We start from the raw sequence: 22,068 nt of genomic DNA, 5'->3' as shown, positions 1-22,068 counted from the left end.
TAGCCAGCTAGGTAACATAGCAGCCCTCTCTGTTTGAGCCGGGTGTTTGAGTAGGCTAAACTAGCCAGCTAGGTAACATAGCAGCCCTCTCTGTTTGAACCGGGTGTTTGAGTAGGCTAAACTAGCCAGCTAGGTAATATAGCAGCCCTCTCTGTTTGAGTAGGCTAAACTAGCCAGCTAGGTAACATAGCAGCCCTCTCTGTTTGAGCCGAGTTTTTGAGTAGGCTAAACTAGCCAGCTAGGTAACATAGCAGCCCTCTCTGTTTGAACCGGGTGTTTGAGTAGGCTAAACTAGCCAGCTAGGTAATATAGAAGCCCTCTCTGTTTGAACCAGGTGTTTCAGTAGGCTAAACTAGCCAGCTAGGTAACATAGCAGCCCTCTCTGTTTGAGTAGGCTAATCCAGCCAGCTAGGTAACATAGCAGCCCTCTCTGTTTGAACCGGGTGATTGAGTAGGCTAAACTAGCCAGCTAGGTAACATAGCAGCCCTCTCTGTTTGAACCGGGTGATTGAGTAGGCTAAACTAGCCAGCTAGGTAATATAGCAGCCCTCTCTGTTTGAGCCAGGTGTTTGAGTAGGCTAAACTAGCCAGCTAGGTAATATAGCAGCCCTCTCTGTTTGAGCCGGGTGTTTGAGTAGGCTAAACTAGCCAGCTAGGTAACATAGCAGCCCTCTCTGTTTGATCCAGGTGTTTGAGTAGGCTAAACTAGCCAGCTAGGTAACATAGCAGCCCTCCCTGTTTAAGTAGGCTAAACTAGCCAGCTAGGTAACATAGCAGCCCTCTCTGTTTGAGCCGAGTGTTTGAGTAGGCTAAACTAGCCAGCTAGGTAATATAGAAGCCCTCTCTGTTTGAACCAGGTGTTTCAGTAGGCTAAACTAGCCAGCTAGGTAACATAGCAGCCCTCTCTGTTTGAGTAGGCTAATCCAGCCAGCTAGGTAACATAGCAGCCCTCTCTCTTTGAGCCGGGTGTTTGAGTAGGCTAAACTAGCCAGCTAGGTAACATAGCAGCCCTCTCTGTTTGAACCGGGTGATTGAGTAGGCTAAACTAGCCAGCTAGGTAATATAGCAGCCCTCTCTGTTTGAGCCGGGTGTTTGAGTAGGCTAAACTAGCCAGCTAGGTAACATAGCAGCCCTCTCTGTTTGATCCAGGTGTTTGAGTAGGCTAAACTAGCCAGCTAGGTAACATAGCAGCCCTCCCTGTTTAAGTAGGCTAAACTAGCCAGCTAGGTAACATAGCAGCCCTCTCTGTTTGAGCCGAGTGTTTGAGTAGGCTAAACTAGCCAGCTAGGTAACATAGCAGCCCTCTCTGTTTGAACCGGGTGTTTGAGTAGGCTAAACTAGCCAGCTAGGTAATATAGAAGCCCTCTCTGTTTGAACCAGGTGTTTCAGTAGGCTAAACTAGCCAGCTAGGTAACATAGCAGCCGTCTCTGTTTGAGTAGGCTAATCCAGCCAGCTAGGTAACATAGCAGCCCTCTCTCTTTGAGCCGGGTGTTTGAGTAGGCTAAACTAGCCAGCTAGGTAACATAGCAGCCCTCTCTGTTTGAACCGGGTGATTGAGTAGGCTAAACTAGCCAGCTAGGTAATATAGCAGCCCTCTCTGTTTGAGCCGAGTTTTTGAGTAGGCTAAACTAGCCAGCTAGGTAACATAGCAGCCCTCTCTGTTTGAACCGGGTGTTTGAGTAGGCTAAACTAGCCAGCTAGGTAATATAGAAGCCCTCTCTGTTTGAACCAGGTGTTTCAGTAGGCTAAACTAGCCAGCTAGGTAACATAGCAGCCCTCTCTGTTTGAGTAGGCTAATCCAGCCAGCTAGGTAACATAGCAGCCCTCTCTGTTTGAACCGGGTGATTGAGTAGGCTAAACTAGCCAGCTAGGTAACATAGCAGCCCTCTCTGTTTGAACCGGGTGATTGAGTAGGCTAAACTAGCCAGCTAGGTAATATAGCAGCCCTCTCTGTTTGAGCCAGGTGTTTGAGTAGGCTAAACTAGCCAGCTAGGTAATATAGCAGCCCTCTCTGTTTGAGCCGGGTGTTTGAGTAGGCTAAACTAGCCAGCTAGGTAATATAGAAGCCCTCTCTGTTTGAACCAGGTGTTTCAGTAGGCTAAACTAGCCAGCTAGGTAACATAGCAGCCCTCTCTGTTTGAGTAGGCTAATCCAGCCAGCTAGGTAACATAGCAGCCCTCTCTCTTTGAGCCGGGTGTTTGAGTAGGCTAAACTAGCCAGCTAGGTAACATAGCAGCCCTCTCTGTTTGAACCGGGTGATTGAGTAGGCTAAACTAGCCAGCTAGGTAATATAGCAGCCCTCTCTGTTTGAGCCGGGTGTTTGAGTAGGCTAAACTAGCCAGCTAGGTAACATAGCAGCCCTCTCTGTTTGATCCAGGTGTTTGAGTAGGCTAAACTAGCCAGCTAGGTAACATAGCAGCCCTCCCTGTTTAAGTAGGCTAAACTAGCCAGCTAGGTAACATAGCAGCCCTCTCTGTTTGAGCCGAGTGTTTGAGTAGGCTAAACTAGCCAGCTAGGTAACATAGCAGCCCTCTCTGTTTGAACCGGGTGTTTGAGTAGGCTAAACTAGCCAGCTAGGTAATATAGAAGCCCTCTCTGTTTGAACCAGGTGTTTCAGTAGGCTAAACTAGCCAGCTAGGTAACATAGCAGCCGTCTCTGTTTGAGTAGGCTAATCCAGCCAGCTAGGTAACATAGCAGCCCTCTCTCTTTGAGCCGGGTGTTTGAGTAGGCTAAACTAGCCAGCTAGGTAACATAGCAGCCCTCTCTGTTTGAACCGGGTGATTGAGTAGGCTAAACTAGCCAGCTAGGTAATATAGCAGCCCTCTCTGTTTGAGCCAGGTGTTTGAGTAGGCTAAACTAGCCAGCTAGGTAACATAGCAGCCCTCTCTGTTTGAGCCGTGTGTTTGAGTAGGCTAAACTAGCCAGCTAGGTAATATAGCAGCCCTCTCTGTTTGAGTAGGCTAAACTAGCCAGCTAGGTAACATAGCAGCCCTCTCTGTTTGAGCCGAGTGTTTGAGTAGGCTAAACTAGCCAGCTAGGTAACATAGCAGCCCTCTCTGTTTGAACCGGGTGTTTGAGTAGGCAAAACTAGCCAGCTAGGTAATATAGAAGCCCTCTCTGTTTGAACCAGGTGTTTCAGTAGGCTAAACTAGCCAGCTAGGTAACATAGCAGCCCTCTCTGTTTGAGTAGGCTAATCCAGCCAGCTAGGTAACATAGCAGCCCTCTCTCTTTGAGCCGGGTGTTTGAGTAGGCTAAACTAGCCAGCTAGGTAACATAGCAGCCCTCTCTCTTTGAGCCGGGTGTTTGAGTAGGCTAAACTAGCCAGCTAGGTAACATAGCAGCCCTCTCTGTTTGAACCGGGTGATTGAGTAGGCTAAACTAGCCAGCTAGGTAATATAGCAGCCCTCTCTGTTTGAGCCAGGTGTTTGAGTAGGCTAAACTAGCCAGCTAGGTAACATAGCAGCCCTCTCTGTTTGAGCCGTGTGTTTGAGTAGGCTAAACTAGCCAGCTAGGTAATATAGCAGCCCTCTCTGTTTGAGTAGGCTAAACTAGCCAGCTAGGTAACATAGCAGCCCTCTCTGTTTGAGCCGAGTGTTTGAGTAGGCTAAACTAGCCAGCTAGGTAACATAGCAGCCCTCTCTGTTTGAACCGGGTGTTTGAGTAGGCTAAACTAGCCAGCTAGGTAATATAGAAGCCCTCTCTGTTTGAACCAGGTGTTTCAGTAGGCTAAACTAGCCAGCTAGGTAACATAGCAGCCCTCTCTGTTTGAGTCAGGTGTTTGAGTAGGCTAAACTAGCCAGCTAGGTAACATAGCAGCCCTCTCTGTTTGAGCCGTGTGTTTGAGTAGGCTAAACTAGCCAGCTAGGTAATATAGCAGCCCTCTCTGTTTGAGTAGGCTAAACTAGCCAGCTAGGTAACATAGCAGCCCTCTCTGTTTGAGCCGAGTGTTTGAGTAGGCTAAACTAGCCAGCTAGGTAACATAGCAGCCCTCTCTGTTTGAACCGGGTGTTTGAGTAGGCTAAACTAGCCAGCTAGGTAATATAGAAGCCCTCTCTGTTTGAACCAGGTGTTTCAGTAGGCTAAACTAGCCAGCTAGGTAACATAGCAGCCCTCTCTGTTTGAGTAGGCTAATCCAGCCAGCTAGGTAACATAGCAGCCCTCTCTCTTTGAGCCGGGTGTTTGAGTAGGCTAAACTAGCCAGCTAGGTAACATAGCAGCCCTCTCTCTTTGAGCCGGGTGTTTGAGTAGGCTAAACTAGCCAGCTAGGTAACATAGCAGCCCTCTCTGTTTGAACCGGGTGATTGAGTAGGCTAAACTAGCCAGCTAGGTAATATAGCAGCCCTCTCTGTTTGAGCCAGGTGTTTGAGTAGGCTAAACTAGCCAGCTAGGTAACATAGCAGCCCTCTCTGTTTGAGCCGAGTGTTTGAGTAGGCTAAACTAGCCAGCTAGGTAACATAGCAGCCCTCTCTGTTTGAACCGGGTGTTTGAGTAGGCTAAACTAGCCAGCTAGGTAATATAGAAGCCCTCTCTGTTTGAACCAGGTGTTTCAGTAGGCTAAACTAGCCAGCTAGGTAACATAGCAGCCCTCTCTGTTTGAGTAGGCTAATCCAGCCAGCTAGGTAACATAGAAGCCCTCTCTCTTTGAGCCGGGTGTTTGAGTAGGCTAAACTAGCCAGCTAGGTAACATAGCAGCCCTCTCTGTTTGAACCGGGTGATTGAGTAGGCTAAACTAGCCAGCTAGGTAATATAGCAGCCCTCTCTGTTTGAGCCAGGTGTTTGAGTAGGCTAAACTAGCCAGCTAGGTAACATAGCAGCCCTCTCTGTTTGAGCCGTGTGTTTGAGTAGGCTAAACTAGCCAGCTAGGTAATTTAGCAGCCCTCTCTGTTTGAGCCGGGTGTTTCAGTAGGCTAAACTAGCCAGCTAGGTAACATAGCAGCCCTCTCTGTTTGATCCAGGTGTTTGAGTAGGCTAAACTAGCCAGCTAGGTAACATAGCAGCCCTCCCTGTTTAAGTAGGCTAAACTAGCCAGCTAGGTAACATAGCAGCCCTCTCTGTTTGAGCCGGGTGTTTGAGTAGGCTAAACTAGCCAGCTAGGTAACATAGCAGCCCTCTCTGTTTGAGCCGGGTGTTTGAGTAGGCTAAACTAGCCAGCTAGGTAATATAGCAGCCCTCTCTGTTTGAACCGGGTGTTTGAGTAGGCTAAACTAGCCAGCTAGGTAACATAGCAGCCCTCCCTGTTTAAGTAGGCTAAACTAGCCAGCTAGGTAACATAGCAGCCCTCTCTGTTTGAGCCGGGTGTTTGAGTAGGCTAAACTAGCCAGCTAGGTAACATAGCAGCCCTCTCTGTTTGAGCCGGGTGTTTGAGTAGGCTAAACTAGCCAGCTAGGTAATATAGCAGCCCTCTCTGTTTGAACCGGGTGTTTGAGTAGGCTAAACTAGCCAGCTAGGTAATATAGCAGCCCTCTCTGTTTGAGTAGGCTAAACTAGCCAGCTAGGTAACATAGCAGCCCTCTCTGTTTGAGCCGAGTGTTTGAGTAGGCTAAACTAGCCAGCTAGGTAACATAGCAGCCCTCTCTGTTTGAACCGGGTGTTTGAGTAGGCTAAACTAGCCAGCTAGGTAACATAGCAGCCCTCTCTGTTTGAGTAGGCTAATCCAGCCAGCTAGGTAACATAGCAGCCCTCTCTGTTTGAGCCGAGTGTTTGAGTAGGCTAAACTAGCCAGCTAGGTAATATAGCAGCCCTCTCTGTTTGAGCCGGGTGTTTGAGTAGGCTAAACTAGCCAGCTAGGTAACATAGCAGCCCTCTCTGTTTGATCCAGGTGTTTGAGTAGGCTAAACTAGCCAGCTAGGTAACATAGCAGCCCTCCCTGTTTAAGTAGGCTAAACTAGCCAGCTAGGTAACATAGCAGCCCTCTCTGTTTGAGCCAGGTGTTTGAGTAGGCTAAACTAGCCAGCTAGGTAACATAGCAGCCCTCTCTGTTTGAACCGGGTGATTGAGTAGGCTAAACAAGCCAGCTAGGTAATATAGCAGCCCTCTCTGTTTGATCCAGGTGTTTGAGTAGGCTAAACTAGCCAGCTAGGTAACATAGCAGCCCTCCCTGTTTAAGTAGGCTAAACTAGCCAGCTAGGTAACATAGCAGCCCTCTCTGTTTGAGCCGGGTGTTTGAGTAGGCTAAACTAGCCAGCTAGGTAATATAGCAGCCCTCTCTGTTTGAACCGGGTGTTTGAGTAGGCTAAACTAGCCAGCTAGGTAATATAGCAGCCCTCTCTGTTTGAGTAGGCTAAACTAGCCAGCTAGGTAACATAGCAGCCCGCTCTGTTTGAGCCGGGTGTTTGAGTAGGCTAAACTAGCCAGCTAGGTAACATAGCAGCCCTCTCTGTTTGAGCCGGGTGTTTGAGTAGGCTAAACTAGCCAGCTAGGTAATATAGCAGCCCTCTCTCTTTGAGCCGGGTGTTTGAGTAGGCTAAACTAGCCAGCTAGGTAACATAGCAGCCCTCTCTGTTTGAACCGGGTGTTTGAGTAGGCTAAACTAGCCAGCTAGGTAATATAGCAGCCCTCTCTGTTTGAGCCAGGTGTTTGAGTAGGCTAAACTAGCCAGCTAGGTAACATAGCAGCCCTCTCTGTTTGAGCCGTGTGTTTGAGTAGGCTAAACTAGCCAGCTAGGTAATATAGCAGCCCTCTCTGTTTGAGCCGGGTGTTTGAGTAGGCTAAACTAGCCAGCTAGGTAACATAGCAGCCCTCTCTGTTTGATCCAGGTGTTTGAGTAGGCTAAACTAGCCAGCTAGGTAACATAGCAGCCCTCCCTGTTTAAGTAGGCTAAACTAGCCAGCTAGGTAACATAGCAGCCCTCTCTGTTTGAGCCAGGTGTTTGAGTAGGCTAAACTAGCCAGCTAGGTGACATAGCAGCCCTCTCTGTTTGAACCGGGTGATTGAGTAGGCTAAACAAGCCAGCTAGGTAACATAGCAGCCCTCTCTGTTTGAACCGGGTGTTTGAGTAGGCTAAACTAGCCAGCTAGGTAACATAGCAGCCCTCTCTGTTTGAGCCAGGTGTTTGAGTAGGCTAATCTCCCATGCCTCCTTCAACTTACATATGTAGATCATTTCCATCCATCCCGGAAGAAAGAATCCTACTCAAACACATCAGAATACAATGTTTAATTAAGTTAAATCAACTCCTAAAACAAACCATAAGCAAATAAACAAACCCCTTTAATCAGCAATCTAATAATTTCAACCTGTTGATATAAATTTAGTAAAAACGATCCTGATTTTTTTTAAACAAATCTAAAATCTTTCAAAAGTTGGAGATGTCTCATCAGCGTAAAAATCCAAACAAACTTTTTTCCACTCATATCTGCAAAGTTTTCATTCCCCAAAGGTTAATACTGTTCAGCACATCCATTAATGATCTTCCTTTGTTCTGTACAGGGTCTGAAATTCCAATGTATGCAGATGATACAGTGATAAATTCATGCAAATAACAAACTACACAAGAACTCACTACTATAATGGTTCAGATGACAAAATTGCTCAGAGACTCATGTTTACATCTCAATAAAATAAAACACAGTCTGCATGTTCCTCAAAAAACAGCTACTGATGCCCCTGAGCAGATGTCTATGTATCAGGCTCCCGGTGGTATCTGATTTTAAGTACCAAGGCATCATACTTGATTCCAAACTCTCTTTTAAAAAGCAAAATAAAAAAGGAACTCAAATAACCAAATTCAACCAAGCTAATTTCCCAAAACATATGAAATTGTTTTGACTATTGCGGTAACAACACTAAAATTAAAATCTATGATACTCCCCCACTTAACTTACTAGTTTGGACCAAGCTTGCTTTTCAACATTCATACCCATTCAGTCTTCTGCCAACAGGCTCTCAAACTACTCAACCAGCAATCAACTTTAATGACCTGACATTGTTCCACATAATGGAAACATACTATAATGTTAGACTACATGAACTTTCCTGCTCAAATTAACTGGTGTTACCTAAACAATCAAACCAAGAATCAATAACCATCAGAATCCATTCTCAAAATGTTTTACTCGCTCACAACTTAACATCCTATTTATTTTCTCCCAGTGGGCCAAAATATAACCCCTCCCATTTCAAAGTTTTTTCTTTACCTCTATCGTAAGCTTTAAAACCAAACTTTATAACTTCCTCTTCTCTTTGCTCTTCACACTTATGAAATGTATATAATAGCCCAAGTTTAAAGGTACAAGCTATGTTTCTCAAATGCCAAATGAATAGATTAGCAATCAAAGAATAAAATAGACATTCAATTACTAGGAAACAGATATTGCGCCTTTTAATAAAAGTAGATTAGGTTTACTTATGCAACGTATTTCAATTACTTTACTACATCACATTAATCACGCAATGATAATTAGTTTGATGGAAAACCTTAGGCTTTGTACGACATTATAAATTACATCGAGATTCCCTCTTAATTCTCTCTAACTTTATGGAAAACAGTTTATTCAATAAATCCCGCAACTTCTCTCATACTGGGAAGAAAAAATATAACATGTTCAGACCTTAAGGGCAGATTAATTTAAAATGTTTCACCCAGACGGAGATAATCCAATATGCGTTTTATAGTTACATCGTTAGGGTAAGATGTGGACACACACTAACCTGTTTCTAGAGCTCAATTTCCCAGATTTTGTAGACTAGTTTAATAGTCCTTAAAACCTCATCTTTATCAAATTATCCATTTAAGATACCAACTCAAAACCTACGTACGTTAAATTGTATCTAATTATTCTCAGCATTACTTTATCAAATCCCTAGTAATTGATTATACACACATACAATTTATCATAATTTCAAATAATTCATAGAATCCATATAAAACTTAAGAAATCTTAGGTACTCACACAGAACTTTAAGGATCACCCACACAGGATTGGTCAGATGTTCACACAGAACTGGTCAGACACATATTACACTACCACTCAGAACATAAAAAGGTTACCCACACAGAGTCAACCTACCCCGCTCACACAGAACGGTCCGACAACTATTACCCAGTGATCCCATAACAAAATACTCACACAGAGTAACCCAGGGCATACCTGGCTAGCACATTTAAAATAATTGGAATTCACCACCTCTGAGGGTCACTTAGACAGTCACACAGACGCACAGAATGTGCTTCACCAAGTTCCATGTTTCACCTAGAACACACAGTCCCCTGGCCCCTCACCCTACAGACCGCACCAATCCACACTGTGATCATTTCAGTGTCAGGACAGCTCTTGGTCACTCGCAACCGGACAGTGGCAGAGTATCTTTTGAGTCCACAAACTTTCAGATTACTCTCCTCTGACTCGGCCCTGCTTACGCCACCAAGGTGCCTTCCTTACAAAGGAATTCACGCTCAGAGTATACGTAACAGGCATATTTAAAAAACTTGACTTAAAATCTGTGTGTGGTTCGCTCACCTTTTTCTTTAAAAAAAAAACTCAGTTCGAGATGTGGTATCCACTCAGCTCGCTTCCTCTCAGATCAAAGGTTGGTCCATCTGCTTCGTTCCCGAAGTGTGGTTTCCCTAAGATCCCAAGTTCCCTAAGATCCCAAGTTTGGGGGATCCCTCGTGCATGATTTATTTACCTAGATCATCAGGAACAGTCACCGAGTGAAGATTCACATCCCATCCTCGTCGCCAAATGTAGTGGAAATTTCCTGTATTTACCAAATCATGAGAGCAAACCACACACAAGTCAGAGTTATCATAAAGTCCATCTTTAATTATATGAGCTCCATCACAACCCTGTGACTCTCAGATTAATTCAGAGTCTATAAATGAATTCTCTGAGAGTCCTTACACATTGCAACTGAGATCCTTTATAGCAAAGACACACATAGCCAGACAGCATTGGCTATATATTATCGTTCAGCTTTGTCTCCTAAACTTATCTCGCTCTCAGGACCATAAAACAAAACCTCATCAACAGGCATATATCAAATACACCCCTCCTGGACAAGATCACAGAGACACAGTGACTGGCACACAGACATTGTGGAGCCAAGAGATAATTGGTTCCCCCTCAATCATCCCTTAACATGGTTTAAAAGATATGTTTATATATGAAGACAAGCTTGACCCCTCCCCTCTCTGCGGCCCAAGTAACTGACCCCATGACAGAGAACATATAACTGCAACCGGCCAACAGTATTATCCAAAAATAGACATTCTAATGACATATCTCACATAAGCATGCAATAAAAATAAAACATCTTATCTATGTTACCCAACTATTCTGATTAATCCCCAACATAACACAGGTGGTTCATTTGCATTTGCTGGTGCACAGGAGACCTGTGTTAGAACCTCATCAGTCAAACAAACACATGTCTTCAGGTCTCAGGCAAGGTTTCTCATCACATGCATGAATCACCAAACCACCTATGTTGCACTTTCACTAAATGGGATGCACAGATCCTTTTGCTTATATTTGCCACAGAAATTGTTGTTGTTGTGAAGTAGGCCTGATTTCAAACCCAGTCAGTTAGTTTGGTGCTGTGATCTTTGAGTATGTGTTTGACCAGATACAATGCTATTTTATTGTAAACAAATTGACAACAGACTCCCATTACACTTATAGGAAGGACATTCAACGAGCACAGCACTTACACAAATGGCTGATGATTGGCTGTTTTGTTAGACTTTAGTGTGACTTTTGACATTATCGATCATGGTCTGCTGCTGGAAAAATGTATGTGTTATGGCTTTACACCCCCTGCTATATTGTGGATAAAGAGTTACCTGTCTAACAGGACACAGAGGGTGTTCTTTATTGGAAGCCTCTCCAACGTAATCCAGGTAGAATCAGGAAATCCCCAGGGCAGCTGTCTAGGCACCTTACTTCATTCAATCTTTATTAATGACATGCCACTGGCTTTGAGTAAAGATGCTCAACACTATACACATCAGCTACTACAGTGAGTGAAATGACTGCCACACTTAACATAGAGCTGCAGTTAGTTTCAGAATGGGTGGCAAGGAATAAGTTAGTCCTAAATATAAAAAAAAACTAAAAGAGTATTTGGGACAAATCATTCACTAAACCGTAAACCTCAACCAAATCTTGCAATACATAATGTAGCAGTTGAGGTCAAAACTTGTTGATACAGCAGTAGCTAAGATGGGAGAAGTCTGTCCATAATAATGCGCTGTTCTGCCTTTTTAACATCACTATCAATAAGGCATGTCCTATAGGCCCTAGTTTTGTCGCACCTGGACTACTGTTCAGTCGTGTGGTGCCACAGAGGGACCTCGGAAAATTACAGTTGGCTCAGATCAGGGCAGCACAGCTGGCCCTTAAATGTACACAGAGAGCTAACATGAATAATATGCATGTAAATCTCTCATGGCTCAAATTGGCTGAATGCCCCGAGGTGTCTGTTTTAACCTACTAGCACACAACTCGGACACCCATGCATACCCCACAAGACATGCCACCAAAGGTCTCTTCACAATCCCCAAGTCAAGAACAGACTACAGGATGTGCACAGTACTACATAGAGCCATGGCTCTGTTCTCCTCTACCTTTCCTGGCTGGTAAAGTTCCAGGATGTTCTCTCTGGTTTTGAATCTGAATTTTGCTAACTGAATTTGAAAATGGAATATGAATGCATCTAAGTTTGAATATACAAAACTTTGATCAACTTTATATTATAGTTTGCAAACTTGATTCACAGACAATTAATGTAATATCTACCATGTTGAAACAGACTATATACAGTGCCTTCTGAAAGTATTCAGACCCCTTTACTTTTTCTACATTTTGTTACGTTACAGCCTTATTATAAAATTGTTGAAAAACATTTTTTTCCCCCCTCATCAATCTACACACAATACCCCATAATGACAAAGCAAAAACAGGTTTTTAGAAATAACTGAAATATCACATCAAATTCAAATTCAATTCAAATCAAATCAAATGTATTTATATAGCCCTTCGTACATCAGCTGATATCTCAAAGTGCTGTACAGAAACCCAGCCTTAAACCCCAATCAGCAAGCAATGCAGGTGTAGAAGCATGGTGTCTAGGAAAAACTCCCTAGAAAGGACAAAACCTAGGAAGAAACCTAGAGAGGAACCAGGCTATGTGGGTAGGCCAGTCCTCAACTGGCTGTGCCGGGTGGGGATTATAACAGAACATGGCCAAGGTGTTCAAATGTTCATAAATGACCAGCATGGTCAAATAATAATAATCACAGGCAGAACAGTTTAAACTGGAGCAGCACGGCCAGGTGGACTGGGGACAGCAAGGAGTCATCATGTCAGGTAGTCCTGAGGCATGGTCCTAGGGCTCAGGTCCTCCAACAGAGAGAAAGAAAGAGTGAAAGAGAGAATTAGAGAGAGCATACTTAAATTCACACAGGACACCGGATAGGACAGGAGAAGTACTCCAGATATAACAAACTGACCCTAGCCCCCCGACATATAAACTACTGCAGCATAAATACTGGAGGTTGAGACAGGAGGGGTCAGGAGACACTGTGGCCCCATCTGATGACACCCCAGGACAGGGCCAAACAGGAAGGATATAACCCCACCCACTTTGCCAAAGCACAGCCCCCACACCACTAGAGGGATATCTTCAACCACCAACTTACCATCCTGAGAAAAGGCCGAGTATAGCCCACAAAGATCTCCTCCACGGCACAACCCAAGGGGGGGGGATGTCAACCCAGACAGGAAGATCACATCAGTGACTCAACCCACTCAAGTGATGCACCCCTCCTAGGGACGGTATGAAAGAGCCCTAGTAAGCCAGTGACTCAGCCCCTGTAATAAGGTTAGGCAGAGAATCCCAGTGGAAAGAGGGGAACCGGCCAGGCAGAGACGGCAAGGGCGGTTCGTTGCTCCAGAGCCTTTCCGTTCACCTTCCCACTCCTGGGCCAGACTACACTCAATCATATGAGTCACTGAAGAGATGAGTCTTCAGTACAGACTTAAAGGTTGAGACCAAGTTTGCGTCTCTCACATGGGTAGGCAGACCATTCCATAAAAATTGAGCTCTATAGGAGAAAGCCCTGCCTCCAGCTGTTTGCTTAGAAATTCTAGGGACAATTAGGAGGCCTGCGTCTTGTGACTGTAGCGTACGTGTCGGTATGTGCGGCATGACCAAATCAGAGAGATAGGTAGGAGCAAGCCCATGTAATGCTTTGTAGGTTAGCAGTAAAACCTTGAAATCAGCCCTTGCCTTGACAGGAAGCAAGTGTAGGGAGGCTAGCACTGGAGTAATATGATCACAAATTTTACGTTCTAGTCAGGATTCCAGCAGCCGTATTTAGCACTAACTGAAGTTTATTTCTTGCTTTATCCGGGTAGCCGGAAAGTAGTGCATTGCAGTAGTCTAACCTAGAATTGACAAAAGCATGGACAAATTGCTCTGCATCATTTTTGGACAGAACGTTTCTGATTTTTGCAATGTTACGTAGATGGAAAAAAGCTGTCCTTGAAACAGTCTTGATATGTTCTTCAAAAGAGAGATCAGGGTCCATGGTAATGCCGAGGTCCTTCACAGTTTTATTTGAGACGACTGTACAACCATTAAAATGAATTGTCAGATTCAACAGAATATCTCTTTGTTTCTGGGGACCTAGAACAAGCATCTCTGATTTGTCCGAGTTTAAAAGTAGAAAGTTTGCAGCCATCCACCTCCTTATGTCTGAAACACATGCTTCTAGCGAGGGCAAATTTGGGTGTGTCATCCGCATAGCAGTGAAAGTTAACATTATGTTTTCGAATGACATCCCCAAGAGGTAAAATATATAGTGAAAACAATAGTGGTCCTAAAACTGAACCTTGAGGAACACCAAAATGTACAGTTGATTTGTCAGAGGACAAAACATTCACAGAGACAAACTGATATCTTTCCGACAGATAATATCTAAACCAGGCCAGAACTTGTCCGTGTCGACCATTTTGTGTTTACAATCTCTCCAAAAGAATGTGGTGATCAATGGTATCAAAAGCAGCACTAAGGTCTAGGAGCACGAGGACAGATGCAGAGCCTCGGTCTGATGCCACTAAAAGGTAATTTACCACCTTCACAAGTGCAGTCTCAGTGCTATGATGGGGTCTAAAACCAGACTGAAGCATTTCGTATACATTGTTTCTCTTCAGGAAGGCAGGGAGTTGCTGCGCAACAGCCTTTTCAAAACATTTTGAGAGGAATTGAAGATTCGATATAGGCCGATAGTTTTTTATATTTTCTCGGTCAAGGTTTGGCTTTTTCAAGAGAGGCTTTATTACAGCCACTTTTAGTGAGTTTGGTACACATCCGGTGGATAGAGAGCCGTTTATTATGTTCAACATAGGAGGGCCAAGCACAGGAAGCAGCTCTTTCAGTAGTTTAGTTGGAATAGGGTCCAGTATACAGCTCGAAGGTTTAGAGAACATGATTATTTTCATAATGGTTTCAAGAGATATAGTACTAAAACACTTGAGTGTCTCTCTTGATCCTAGGTCCTGGCAGAGTTGTGCAGACTCAGGACAACTGAGCTTTGAAGGAATACGCAGATTTAAAGAGGAGTCCATAATTTGCTTTCTAATAATCATGATCTTTTCCTCAAAGAAGTTCATGAATTTATTACTGCTGAAGTGAAACCCATCCTTTCTTGGGGAATGCTGCTTTTTAGTTAGCTTTGCGACAGTATCAAAAAGGAACTTCGGATTGTTCTTATTTTCCTCAATTAAGTTGGAAAAATAGGATGATCGAGCAGCAGTAAGGGCTCTTCGATACTGCACGGTACTGTCTTTCCAAGCTAGTCGGAAGACTTCCAGTTTGGTGTGGCGCCATTTCCGTTCCAATTTTCTGGAAGCTTGCTTCAGAGCTCGGGTATTTTCTGTATACCAGGGAGCTTGTTTCTTATGAGAAATGTTTTTAGTTTTTAGGGGTGCAACTGCATCTAGGGTATTGCGCAAGGTTAAATTGAGTTCCTCAGTTAGGTGGTTAACTGATTTTTGTCCTCTGGCGTCCTTGGGTAGACAGAGGGAGTCTGGAAGGACATCAAGGAATCTTTGTGTTGTCTGTGAATTTATAGCACGACTTTTGATGTTCCTTGGTTGGGGTCTGAGCAGATTATTTGTTGCAATTGCAAACGTAATAAAATGGTGGTCCGATAGTCCAGGATTATGAGGAAAAACATTAAGATCCACAACATTTATTCCATGGGACAAAACTAGGTCCAGAGTATGACTGTCACAGTGAGTAGGTCCAGAGACATGTTGGACAAAACCCACTGAGTCGATGATGGCTCCAAATGCCTTTTGGAGTGGGTCTGTGGACTTTTCCATGTGAATATTAAAATCACCAAAGAATAGAATATTATCTGCTATGACTACAAGGTCCGATAGGAATTCAGGGAACTCAATGAGGAACTCTGTATATGGCCCAGGAGGCCTGTAAACAGTAGCTATAAAAAGTGATTGAGTAGGCTGCATCGATTTCAAGACTAGCAGCTCAAAAGACGAAAACGTTATTTTTTTTTGTGTAAATAGAAATTTGCTATCGTAAATGTTAGCAACACCTCCGCCTTTGCGGGATGCACGGGGGGGGGGGGGGGGATATGGTCTCTAGTGTAGCCAGGAGGTGAGGCCTCATTTAACACAGTAAATTCATCAGGCTTAAGCCATATTTCAGTCAGGCCAATCACATCAAGATTTATGATCAGTGATTAGTTCATTGACTATAATTGCCTTTGAAGTAAGGGATCTAACATTAAGTAGCCCTATTTTGAGATGTGAGGTATCATGATCTCTTTCAATAATGACAGGAATGGAGGAGGTCTTTATCCTAGTGATATTGTTAAGGCGAACACCGCCATGTTTAGTTTTGCCCAACCTAGGTCGATGCACAGACACAGTCTCAATGGGGATAGCTAAGCTGACTACACTGACTGTGCTAGTGGCAGACTCCACTATGTTGGAAGGCTGGCTAACAGCCTGCTGCCTGACCTGCACCCCATTTCATTGTGGAGCTAGAGGAGTTAGAGCCCTGTCTATGTTGGTAGATAAGATGAGAGCACCCCTCCAGCTAGGATGGAGTCCATCACTCCTCAGCAGGTCAGGCTTGGTCCTGTTTGTGGGTGAGTCCCAGAAAGAGGGCCAATTATCTACAAATTCTATCTTTTGGGAGGGGCAGAAAACAGTTTTCAACCAGCGATTGAGTTGTGAGACTCTGCTGTAGAGCTCATCTCTCCCCCTAACTGGGAGGGGGCCAGAGACAATTACTCGATGCCGACACATCTTTCTAGCTGATTTACACGCTCAAGCTATGTTGCGCTTGGTGATCTCTGACTATTTCATCCTAACATCGTTGGTGCCGACGTGGATAACAATATCTCTATACTCTCTACACTCGCCAGTTTTAGCTTTAGCCAGCACCATCTTCAGATTAGTCTTAACGTCGGTAGCCATGACCCCTGGTAAACAGTGTATGATCGCTGGATGATTCGTTTTAAGTCTAATACTGCGGGTAATGGAGTCGCCAATGACTAGAGTTTTCGATTTGTCAGAGCTAATGGTGGGAAGCTTCGGCATCTCAGACCCCGTAACAGGAGGAGTAGAGACCAGAGAAGGCTCGGCCTCTGACTCCGACCCGCTGCTTAATGGGGAAAACAGTTTGAAAGTTTCTGTCGGCTGAATGAGCAACACATTTACATAAATATTCAGATCCTTTACTCAGTCATTTGTTCAAGCACCTTTGGCAGTGATTACAGCCTCGATTCTTCTTGGGTATGATGCTACAAGCTTTGCACACCTGTATTTGGAGAGAGTATTTAGGTGACTTTTGGCAAACTGCAAGCGGGTTGTCATGTGCCTTTTACTGAGGGGTGGCTTCTGTTTGGCCACTACCATGAAGGCCAGATTGATGGAGTGCTGCAGAAATGGTTGTCCTTCTGGAAGGTTCTCCCATCTCCACAGAGGAACTATAGCTCTGTCTGAGTGACCATCAGGTTCTTGGTCACCTCCCTGACCAAGGAACTTCTCCCCTGATTGCTCAGGGCGTCCAGCTCTAGGAAGAGTTGGTGGTTCCATACTTCTTCAATTTAAGAATGATGGAGGCCACTATGTTCTTTGGGTTCTTCAATGCTGCAGACATTTTCAGATCTGTGGCTCGACACAGTCCTGTTTCGGAGCTCTACGGACAATTCCTTCGACTTCATGGCTTGGGTTTTGCTTTGACATGCACTGTCGACTGTGGGACCTTATATAGGCATGTGTGTGCCTTTCCAAATCATGTAAATTCAACTGAATTTACCACAGGTGGACTCTCAAGTTGTAGAAACATCACATGGATGATCAATGGAAGCAGGATGCACCTGAGCTCAATTTTGTGTCTCATAGCAAAGAGGTGGAATACTTGTGTAATTAAGGTATCTGTTTTTTTATTTTTAATGCATTTGGAAACATTTCTAAAAACCTGTTTTGGCTTTGTCATTATGGGTATTGTGTGTTGATAGCTGATTAATTGTTTTTATTCATAAATGTTAGAATAAGGCTGCAATGTGACAAAGTGGAAAAGTCAAGGGGGCTGAATATTTTTCGAAAGCACTGTAAATATTGAATTTGAATATGAAATCAAATTGAAATGAAAAATGTTAACTTAATGCAATTCAATTCAGTTTCAAATCATGAAATACAAGTTAAATTTATGAATTCAATGATTTAATTTGTGCATTCCAAATTCCAAAATATGACATTCAAATTCAACATTCTAAGACGAAGTAAAAATTATGGAATTTAAATACAATTTTTGTTGGTACTGAAATCTCTCCATAATGGTTTTCAAAATCTAAAAACATTTTTAGATCTGAAACAACAGTATTTTTTCCTCAAATAAAATAGCTTGTGTTGGGGGCTCCCGAGTGGCGCAGCGGTCTAAGGCACTGCATTGCATGCAGTAGTGCTGGAGGCGTTACTACAGTCACGGAGGGTTTGGCTGGTGGGGCTTAACTTGGTTCATCGCGCTCTAGCGACTCCTTGTGGTGGGTCAGGTGCCTGCGGGCTGACCCCGGATGCCAGTTGAACAGTGTGTCCTCCGACACGTTGGTGCGGCTGGCTTCCGGGTTAAGCTGGCGGGTGTTAAGCAGCGCGGTTAGGCGGGTCCCGAATCCGTTGGGGAGCTGCAGCGATGAGCCAAGTTCGAATAATTGGGGAGAAAAAAGGGGTAAATACCCCACAAAAATTGCTTGGTTGTCATATGTTCCTCAGTGAGCAATTTGTTTACGTCCTGTTAAATGCCCCTGGCGTCAAGACGGAGAGTTCTACGACCTTGAAAACAATTCATATTTTCTGTCGCTATCAAATGTAATTATATTCATGGCGTCACGCCCCAGTCTTTTATTTATTTAGAGACAAAAAAGGCAATTAGTCGGCGCAATACGGCAAGCTGTCAGTCACTGGGGCTAGCGCAATACGCCTTTTACTGTTTTCGTTTGACTCAAGTGGAAGAAGACTGATATTCCACTAATAAATGGGGGTCCTTGGGGACTGGGAGGATGTATGACTTATCAATCATAGAGCATGTATGAAATGACACCCTATTCCCAAAATATATAGATTTCTTTCCCCAGACCCTTTCAAGTGACACCCTATTTCCCATAAAGGCCACTTCTTTTGAACAGAGCTTTTCAAAAGACACCGGCCACCGGCTCAAAAATTGTGCACTACATGGGGAATAGGGTGTCAGATGAGCAGGTCTGAGATTACACATCCATCATTACATTGTGTTTGAGTACAGCAGTGTATGCTATAAACCACTGATTGACACAACTGAGGGGAAAGGACCTGGGTTTTCAATAATACTTTCAGAGTATCTTTCAGAGTTTTTGCTGCTGACAAAAGCAAGTGTTGGTTTTTGAACATACGCACAGCAAAGTCATGGTGCATTTTTTAAGATCAATGTGTAGGTTGACTGTGTGTCTTTTCAATTTAGCCCAAACTGGCAAGACTGGTACTCCTCTGCCTCCTATCCCAGTCACCTCTCCTCCTGCCCACAAGCCTGGATGCTAGTCTGTTTGTGCTTGTAGCCAACCTGTCTTTGTTTTGGGGGGCAATGTAGCATGGTTGATTGCAATGTTGGTCAGGCAGCCAGACAGGCTGTCCATACAACTGTCAGAATACAGTATGTACACGTACACACGTGTGTATGCACAGACACACAAACAGACAAGTATGTTTGTTTGACAAGGATGGGAACAGAACAGAACAACGTCCTCAGTCTCCGTTCCAAAAACAGTATGTGTTTGAAAGGGTGTGTGTGTAATCATGCGTGCATGTATTTGTGATTGATGCAACTCCACAATCAAGCTGCCTGGTGTGTTTGAAACCCTTACGTGTGTGTGTGTGTGTGTGTGTGTGTGTGTGTGTGTTAGAGCCTGTGGCTATGTGTGTGGTCCCTCATGTTGTGTCTTACTGGTCACAGATGTTCCATTAGGACTGCCGTAGGGTGTGTGTCTGTTAAAATGTTTGTACATGCTTATTCTGACAGTTGTGTGTGTGCATGACGACTTTTGTGCGTGTGTGTGTGTCTAACGTCTTGTGTTTGTGGTCGCAGATGTTCCACGAGGACTCGGCTGGAGGATGGCAGCTTGTTGCTGTGGACGTCAACAAACCACATGGCCGCGCACCAGCCTGCCTCCAGGTACAGACCTCTGAGATAATAGCAGCACCACTGTCATCACTCCTGAACATATCACATGAACACACAGACACGCGTGCACGCCCCCAAACCAGGCCAAATTCTATTCAAATACTAATTCTTTGGGGCAGAGCTCATTCGAATTGTGCTTTGCAAGTGTTCATTTTATATTTACATTTGAGTAATTTAGCAGATGCTCTTATCCATAGCGACTTAAAGGCTCTTCATGGTCAATCCGAGGTTTGCAGTGGCCGTACAGCATTTTCTGCAATGTGGCCTCCACAGAAGTATTAGAATTTCATACTTGCACTTCGAGGAGCTGTCATACGCAACCAATAAATTGGTGTGCACCGCACCGCTCATAGTGATTCAGGGCTAATCGCTATAGCCATCCAGCTAATTACAAACAACTGGCTAAACAAAAAGACGAGATGTTGGAGTCTGCGCCACATAACGCATTTTCGGATCAAACATAAATTGGCTTTTATATTCAGTTCATTCAACTTAACAAATAAACAACCACATATCAAAGTCATAGCAATAAAATATTTTAGAATGTTTTAAAAATACAAATACATTAATTTTGACACATCTTTAATGTATGTATTTAGTAACTTTGTAATGTTGCCCATCTCTCTATATATATATATATACACACACACACACACACACACACACACACACACACACACACACACACACACACACACACACACAGACACACCAGTTGAGGTCAGTTAGCCTCTATGAGGACAGGGGAGGGAGGTATGATAAAAAATGAAAAGAGAAGTGAGTCAAGTGAAAAGAATGTGGCACCTCGGCTGTTTGTGACAGTTTCTGTGTGATTTATCTCCCCCAAATAGTATGCCAGTAATGTACAGTAGGCCTAGCTATTCACTGTGCCAATAATGTGCTATTCACTGTGCCAGTTTGAAGAAACATTTGTCCTTTTTGGCAGTCTGAGCTAGCAGAAGCAGCAGGACAAGATGTCACCATGGTCTGTCTGTCTGTCTGTGTCGGTCTGTTGGTCTGTCGGTCTGTCGGTCTGTCTTGGTCTGTCAAGGAGAACTCTCACTCACACACACACCTTCTCTCTGTTTCAGTGGTGGGTTATGTAAACCAGCTAGAATAAGAACAAAAGTTTCGTTTTCTGATCACATTCCCGTCAGACATTCCCAGTCTACTTAACATGAAACAGACAGACAGAAACAACCTATTTAAAAAAAAAAAATGAGAATGTTGGTGCAAAATCAATTACAGTTAAGGCAGTTGCCTTTCCCCTTTAGAAAATCTAGCGCTCCCCATAGAACATAGTTTACTTCCATTCTAGAGGAAGAACAGCTCCATTTCCAATGGTGCCTTAATGTAAGTTCTCCTTCAAAATCAGACCAGTGACAAAGAGACACACAGACAATGGTGGCATCTTGTCCTGCTTCTGCTTCTAGTTCAGACTGCTAAAAAGGACAAATGCTTCTTCAAACTGGCACAATAGATGACAAACGCACACACATAACTCCCCTCCCGACAGGCCTCTCCGACACACACAAACACAGCTTGTCACCTCATTGTGGTTACATTTCCCTGTGTGACTTCAATAGGCACGTTGAAACAACTTAATAATGTGATTTTAAATGAGACGAGCCTTGCCAGTGTTTTAATGTGTAGATGTGGCTGTAATGGCAAGGCTTGTGATGACCGATGAGTTTTAAATGACATATAAACGATAGCTGTGTTGTCGTCGCCTCCTGGTCGGACCGTTCAGAATGGTCGGGCTTTAAAGATAAGGGGAAAGCAGCAGGCATGGCTTACAGCTGTCACAATGTTGATGCAGGAAAGGCCAAGCACTTGGTGTGAGTGACTGCCAACAGCGAGAGCGAGAGGGGGCGGGTAAGAGGAAAAAGAGGGGAGACAAAAAGAGAGGGAAGATAGAGAGGGGATAGAGTGAGTAGCTGGAGGACAAACTCCCAATGATGATGTATTATAATGTACAAATTATCCACACGTCACAAAGACAAGCAAGCAGAAAAACACACACACACACACACACACACACACACATATGCTGGTATGAAAGGCCAAGTTCTACTCCCAAGCTGTTCTACAGATTCTTTCCCCAAGCCATAACACTGCCATAACACTGCCATAACAGTTAATGAAATGACTAACCGGACAATTGCTTTGACCCTTTTTAGCACTGACTCTATGCACACTCACTGGACACTCACGCATACTTACACAGACACTCCAACACACACACACACACACGCGCAAAACACATGCAAAACACACACTACATACGCTTACACACGCAAAACACACACAAATTCATATTGACGGCACAGACACACACTTTCACACTCTTCACATACGCTGCTGCTACTCTGTTTA

The 22,068-nt window shown here is 44.0% G+C and overlaps 1 protein-coding gene across 6 annotated transcripts in view; it reads left to right on the top strand.

The window, feature by feature from the left end:
- The window catches only part of nalcn (sodium leak channel, non-selective), a 295,191-nt gene that overhangs the window by 72,534 nt on the left and 200,589 nt on the right, over positions 1 to 22,068 (top strand). For all 6 annotated transcript variants that reach the window (XM_036958513.1, XM_036958511.1, XM_036958509.1 and 3 more), the window contains one exon: positions 19,597 to 19,683. In XM_036958513.1, coding sequence (XP_036814408.1) covers positions 19,597 to 19,683 — 87 coding nt within the window. The remainder of the gene's footprint in view (positions 1 to 19,596; positions 19,684 to 22,068) is intronic.

Source organism: Oncorhynchus mykiss, chromosome 22 (genome assembly GCF_013265735.2).
Source record: "Oncorhynchus mykiss isolate Arlee chromosome 22, USDA_OmykA_1.1, whole genome shotgun sequence".
Classification (NCBI taxonomy): Eukaryota; Metazoa; Chordata; class Actinopteri; order Salmoniformes; family Salmonidae; genus Oncorhynchus; species Oncorhynchus mykiss.
This window is presented reverse-complemented; position numbering and strand designations above follow the sequence as displayed.